The following is a 6,156-nucleotide window of genomic DNA, read 5'->3' as shown; positions in this document are numbered from 1 at the left end:
GGCTGTGTGGGTCTTTCTGTTGTGGAGGGTTGACTACTGTGGGTGGTCTGGTGGGTGTGGCTGGCCTTTGGTCAAGTTGATTGTCAGGCCTTGCCTTGTTTGCAGGCTGCCAGCTGCTGGTGAGTGCAGCCTGGTCTGGAGGCTACTGGCTGTAGGCCCTGAGTGGTCCCAGGCCTACTGCCAGCCCACTCATGGGTTTGGCTGAGTTCCAGGTGGGTGGTTGCAGGACTGGAGGTCTTGGATCTACTGTTGACCTTCTGATGGGTGGGGCCAGCTCCTGACACAGCTGGTGTGTGGTCCACGGTGCCTTAAAGCTGGTGTTAGTCCCTTGGTGAAAGGGGCTGGATCTGAGGATGGCTGGATGATGGGTCCAAGATGTCTTAGAGATTGTATAGCCTCCTGGTAGGTGAGGCTGGGGCCCAGGGGGTCCTGGGACTAGAGCCAGCCCATTGGTGGGTGGAGCTGTGTTCCCCAGTCCCTGGCTGCAGGGCCCTGGATGTCCTGAAGTTGGTATTAGCCCTCTGGTTGGTTGGGCTGGATTCTGGGGCAGCTGTCTGAGGGGCCCAAGGTGTCCTAAAGCTGCTGTTCACTTGCTGGTGAGCAGGGCTGTGGCCCAGGTGGTCTTGGTGTGGATGCTGGTCTTCTGGTGAATAGCCCAGGTTCTGATATGGCTGCAGGGCTGTGAGGGTCCTGGGGCTGGTGTCCACCAGTGATTAGTGGGGTCATGGCCTCTGGAGTCCCAGGACTGGTACTTGTCCACTGGTGTGTGGGGCTGAGGCCCAGGGTGTCCTGGGGATAGTGCTGTTCCACTGGCTGGTGGATGTGGGTCCCAGGGTCTCTGCCTGCAGAGCCCTTGGGGTTTAGTGCCAGTGCACTGGATCCTGGGCCCTCTGGTGGACAGAACTGGGTCCTGGGGTGGTTGTGGGCTCAGGGGATTTTATGGCAGCCTACCTGCTCATGAGTGGGCTGTGTCTCCACTCATCTAGTTACTTGCCCCAAGTAGTCTCAGACTAGTACTGACAGCCTGGTGGGTGGGGCTTGGTCCTGGAACTAATAATCTAGAAGTAGGATTCCAAAATGGTGCTTGCCAGCACTAGTATGCACGTGGTAGAACAAGCTCCCCCAGATGGCTACCAGCAGTGTCTATGTCTCCAGGGTGAGCTCCAGTTCCCTCCTGAAGGCTCTCCAAGATCAGCAGGTGCATCTGACCCAGGCTTCTTTTAAATTACTGCTTCTGCCCTAGGTCCTGGAGCATGCAAAATTTTGTATACATCTTTTAGGAGTGGGGTCTTTACTTCCAGCAGCCCTCTGGTTCTCCTGAAAGTAAGCCCCACTGGCTTTTTAAGGCCAAATATTCTAGGGGCTTATTTTTCCTGTTCAGGACTCCTGGGCCAGGAAGCCCAGTGTGGGTATCAGACTCCCTGTTCCTTGGGGAGAACCTCTGAAATTGTAATTATCCTTCCATTTGTGGGTTGCTTACCCAGGGGTATGGGTCTTGACTCCTACCCATCTTGTCGTGGTTCCTTCTTTACATCTTTTCTGCTATTCATGTGGTTTTTCTCATCAATAGTTTCTCTGTAAATAGTTGTAATTTTGATTTACCCATGGGAGAAGGTGAGTTCAGTGTCTTCCTACTGCATAATATTGTCCACTCCCCTTTAACTACTCTATAAGTTAGTAATCAATAAAAAACAAAATAAAACAAAACTACAGATTAGAAGAAATAAATTTAGGTCTTAACATACTTGTATTAGTCTTTATCAAAGTTCTGAGTCAGTTCTTTTGATAAAATGATCGCTGGTGCCTACTTTTGTACTTAGGTGGGGGAGCCATAAAAAATCACATGAAGGAACTTGACAAACCTGTCTAAAGCAGGACCTCAGAAGAAACAACTGAAACCTTCCTTCCTTGGCATTAATTTCTCTAATATGAGTAAGACATGGCCTCACAGCAGAATGGCAAAACTCTGAAAGCTTTATATCAAAGAACAAAAAGGGAGCATGAAAAAATATAAACTAGAGCTTGGAAAAATGCCACAAACTATGAATAGATGAAATTGGGGTAAACAATGTGAATTTCATTGGAAAGCACTTGAAAAAAAGCTCAGTGAGAGAGAGCCAAAAATTCATTTCCTGTGATATCTACATTTAAAGGAGAGAGTAATTAGATTAAGAAATCACCTACCAGGGAAGGATGACAGAACACCTTACTTTTCTCGAGTGACCTCCAGAAAAGACCAAGTTCTCTCCAGCGTCTATCCTCTGATTCCCCCAGTGGAGCCAGGGGTCCTTGTCATCCTTTTATCTGCAGGAAATGATGTACTCCTAATCACATGGTAGGCAGGGGAGAGGTTTGAAACCTAGACTGGCAGTCATCAAAGCCATGGCAGGGCACTTCAAAATAAATGTCTAGAGGACCGGTAATTTAAAAAAAGATTTCATGCTAACTAGAGACCTGAAAAAGCCTTCTAAATCCTGCCTACCAACTATTTAGATCATTGGCTTTCTCATTTAAGAGAACTTCAGAAAATTAAGGAGGTAAAAGCCACACTCAAATACTGTTGCAGCTTTACTTTTGGAAAAATCAATCTTGCTGTAAACTTTCATGTTCCATGGGATGATCCAATCAATAATTTAATAACAACAGTAATAAAAACAGAGCAATCAGCTCTACTTGCATGTTCACAATCCAAGGAGTAATGGCATTCTGGCTTTGATGCCTTCTGTTATTGTTTACAAAGTAAGTGAGACTAATATTAACAGCCTTTGGAAAGATGCCCTTTCATATTTGATGCTGAGGTCATCTGGTTCAAATAGAAAACCTTGAGAAAAGTGTGTCTGTCTCCCCTAGAGGCTGTCATTTATTATTTAAACATTGAGAGTCCCTTCGTCGTCCTTGCTGGATCTGTATGTCATAGCTACCCTGGCACACATCCAGCCCAGCCAGCTGCTCTTTGATCAGCCCTTTGGATGGATCTACAGTTGCCTCACTTAGAGGTGGGATCACCAGGCCTCTCTGTGCCCTAATGCCATTCCCCTCTGGTGCATGTGAATGTCATATGATAAATGGGACTTTCTCTCTAGATGGAGACCAGAGACATCTCTCACCTGCTCACCAATGCCTGCATATCTGGTATCAAAAGCAGCCTTGCAGAACACCTCCTACTGTAAAAATCAATATGATGTCCAAAATGTGTATATCCTACAGTGTCCCTGTGTGTGTTTTGTGTTTTTCCATTTGAACAGCAAATATGATCCCAACATCTGCATTAGGAAGTATTAGTAAATTGAGACTTGCTTGCTGAAGTTTTACTTAGTCATGGTTCTAAGAATGCCCAAGGCAGGACCTTGCACACGGCGGTGGGAAACGGGTGTGCTCACATAATGAAATAATGATGCTGAATGACTTTCATTATTATTATTAGTCTTCTGGTGGGTAATATTTAGGGTACTTGCCAAATTATAGAACTATTCCTTTATCAGCTTTGTCCCACTTTTATACCTTGTCACCTGAAGCAGAATTCCTTTTTTTTTTTTTTTGAAGACGTCAAAATTTATTTGACTAGTCTCCTATTGATAGATGTTTTGGAGCAGAAGTCTTAAAATGTGATAAAGGTACATACACTGGAGGACGAAGAAGAAACAATTTCTCTATTTGTTCAACCAAATGGCTAAATGCACTGTGACCAAGGCTGGGAATCTAAAAATACTCGTTTTTATAATAGTTGCTTCAATTTACATCAAAGTAACATCTAAAGTTACATTAAGCCCTTGGCGGTGTCATCCCAGCCGTCTAACCCCCACCCCCCACCCCACACCAAGCAGTCAGATGCCAACGGCGACCGGGGACTGGCAAGAAGTTTGATAGCTGTGGGGCTGGGTATTGCAGCTCTTGGATTTTCAGGTCATTGTGCATTTCAGATCTGGAAACCTCTAGGACAAGTAATCACAGAAACTGCAAAGAAGATTTCAACTCCTAGCTTTTCATCCTACTATAAAGGAGGATTTGAACAGAAAATGAATAGGTGAGAAGTGAGTCTTATTTTGGGTGTAAGCCCATCTGCCAGCAAGGCCAAGATTAGAGCAGCTCACAGGAGAATCATGATTTTGAATCACCCAGATAAAGGTGGATCTCCTTACTTAGCAACCAAAATTAAGGAAGCAAAAGACTTGCTAGAAGCAACCACCAAACATTGACTGATGCTCAAGGACCACTCTGAAGGAGAAAAAGGGGGAACCTTATAAAAAATGTCCTGCAAGTTAATCTAAACCATGGCCTTCATAATTTTCATACATGTACTAACCACAATCATTTCTTCCACTACTAAGCTATATAATAATAAAAGATGAACAATCAAAAAAAGTTACATTAAGCATGAACACACCCATGGGAGGGATTAAAAGAAAACATTTTAAAAAAGGCAATCAGTTGCCAACATGATACAGTGAAAAGACTTCATGCTCCAAGTCTTGGATCAGGTCCTTGGTGCAAATGTTCTAGGCTGGGAGATCTTGGGCAAGTCACTGCATGTCTCTAAGCCTGTGTCCTCATCTGTCAACCTCACAGGCCTGCCGTGAGGAGTAAATGTGACAATGAATTTGGAGACCACTTTGTCAGTGCTATTCCAGTGTTCTTATTTTAAAGTTTATTGCTTTTAGAGCTATATGAATTGGGTGTTGAGACATTTAAAAATTCTTCAGCATATATGGTGGGGTTCAGAGAGCCCTGATTCACATGATGCTAATTTGCAAATGTCAGCCACACCCAGCTATGGGGTTGCTTGGGGAGTCTGTGGCAGCAAGAACTGCCTTCCCCACAAGCTGTGGCTGCTGCTGCTGCTTGGGCTTCCTCTCCTCCTCCTTCCATTTCTCTTCAGAACTCCACCGCCATCCCCTGCCAGTAGCTGAGACTGTAACTTCGGGCACAAGGTAGATTAAATACACTTTTGTAGTTGGCTTTTATAGTTAAGCACCAAACATAATTAAGCTTACATGTGAAAAAGTCTTGCAATTTACAAAGGACTGACAAAAAAATACATTTTTGAAGATCGGTATATTTGGAAATTGAGGACTGCTCTGGGCAATATTTTTTTTATGTGTAGACCTGGCATAATTTTTCTCTAAATTAGATAAGGGACATTTGCAACTAAAGGCAATACTCTGGCTAATGTTTAATATTCATGAGCAGGTAGTAAAGTCATGAACCGTGATTCTCTTTATATGTCTACTGCCAATGCTTAACCAAATCAGGAATGGAGCTTCCTTGATCTGATAAAAGTTATTTACAAAACAACCTACAGATGTATATGGTGAAATACTGACATATTCCCCTAAGTTGAGAACAAGACAAGGAGGTCCACTCACACCACATCTATTCAACATTGTACAGGAGGTCCCAGACAGTAGAGAAAAATCAAGAGAAGTATAAAGAAAAGTTATAAAGATGAGAAAGGAAGAACTAGAGATGTCTTGGTAGATGGTGGTTCTGTACATAGAAAATTCAGTGTAATTCACATGATGAAACTTTCTAAGGAGCTGAAAAATATTATACACAAGAAAAATGTTATATATTTTGATCTAGGTGGTGGTTACACAGGTATATACTCATGTAAAACTACTCAGCTGTACACTTAAGATTTATGAATTTTACTTTACATAAATTATATCTGAAAATAAGCTCTAAAGCTTTAAAAATAATTTACATTTATCTATAACCACTGATGGTTTTAAAACACATCTGCAAATTATGACACCCATCCCTTCAAAATGTAGAGCTTAATTCCCTTCCCCTTGAATGCTGGCTGGACTTAGTGACTCACTTCTAATGAATAGAAGTGATGTTATGTGACTACTGAGACTGGGTCATAAACAGGATATAACCTCCACCTCCCACATCACATTTGCTCTGTGGGAAACCTGCCACCATGTCATGGAGGTATTCAACCAGACTTGTGGAGAAGCACACATGGCAGAGACCTGAGGCTTGGTATCCACAACCAGTACTGGCTGCCAGCCGTGTGGATAGGCCAGTATGCATGTAGATCTTCCAGCTCATCAAGCTATCAGATCCTGGCAGCCCTTACCTACTATGACCTTGTGAGAGACATGGATCCAGAACCACCCTAAGTTCTTGCCTCACAAAAACTTTATTGCTGTT

The 6,156-nt window shown here is 43.4% G+C and overlaps 1 protein-coding gene across 1 annotated transcript; it reads left to right on the top strand.

Annotated features, from left to right (window-relative positions):
* Positions 1–1,077: 1,077 nt before the first annotated feature.
* LOC307054808 (dnaJ homolog subfamily C member 15-like) lies at positions 1,078–4,196 on the top strand (the record flags this gene model as incomplete). Its single annotated transcript, XM_079706696.1, is given in 4 exon segments — positions 1,078–1,198; positions 1,382–1,449; positions 3,789–4,025; positions 4,029–4,196. Coding segments are annotated over 4 exon segments (594 nt in total).
* Between the last annotated feature and the right edge of the window lie 1,960 nt (positions 4,197–6,156).

This window comes from Hyperoodon ampullatus, assembly GCF_949752795.1.
Source record: "Hyperoodon ampullatus genome assembly, chromosome: 6".
In the NCBI taxonomy this organism is placed as follows: Eukaryota; Metazoa; Chordata; class Mammalia; order Artiodactyla; family Ziphiidae; genus Hyperoodon; species Hyperoodon ampullatus.
Note: the sequence above shows the minus strand (reverse complement) of the source record. Positions and strands in the feature narration are given on the sequence as shown.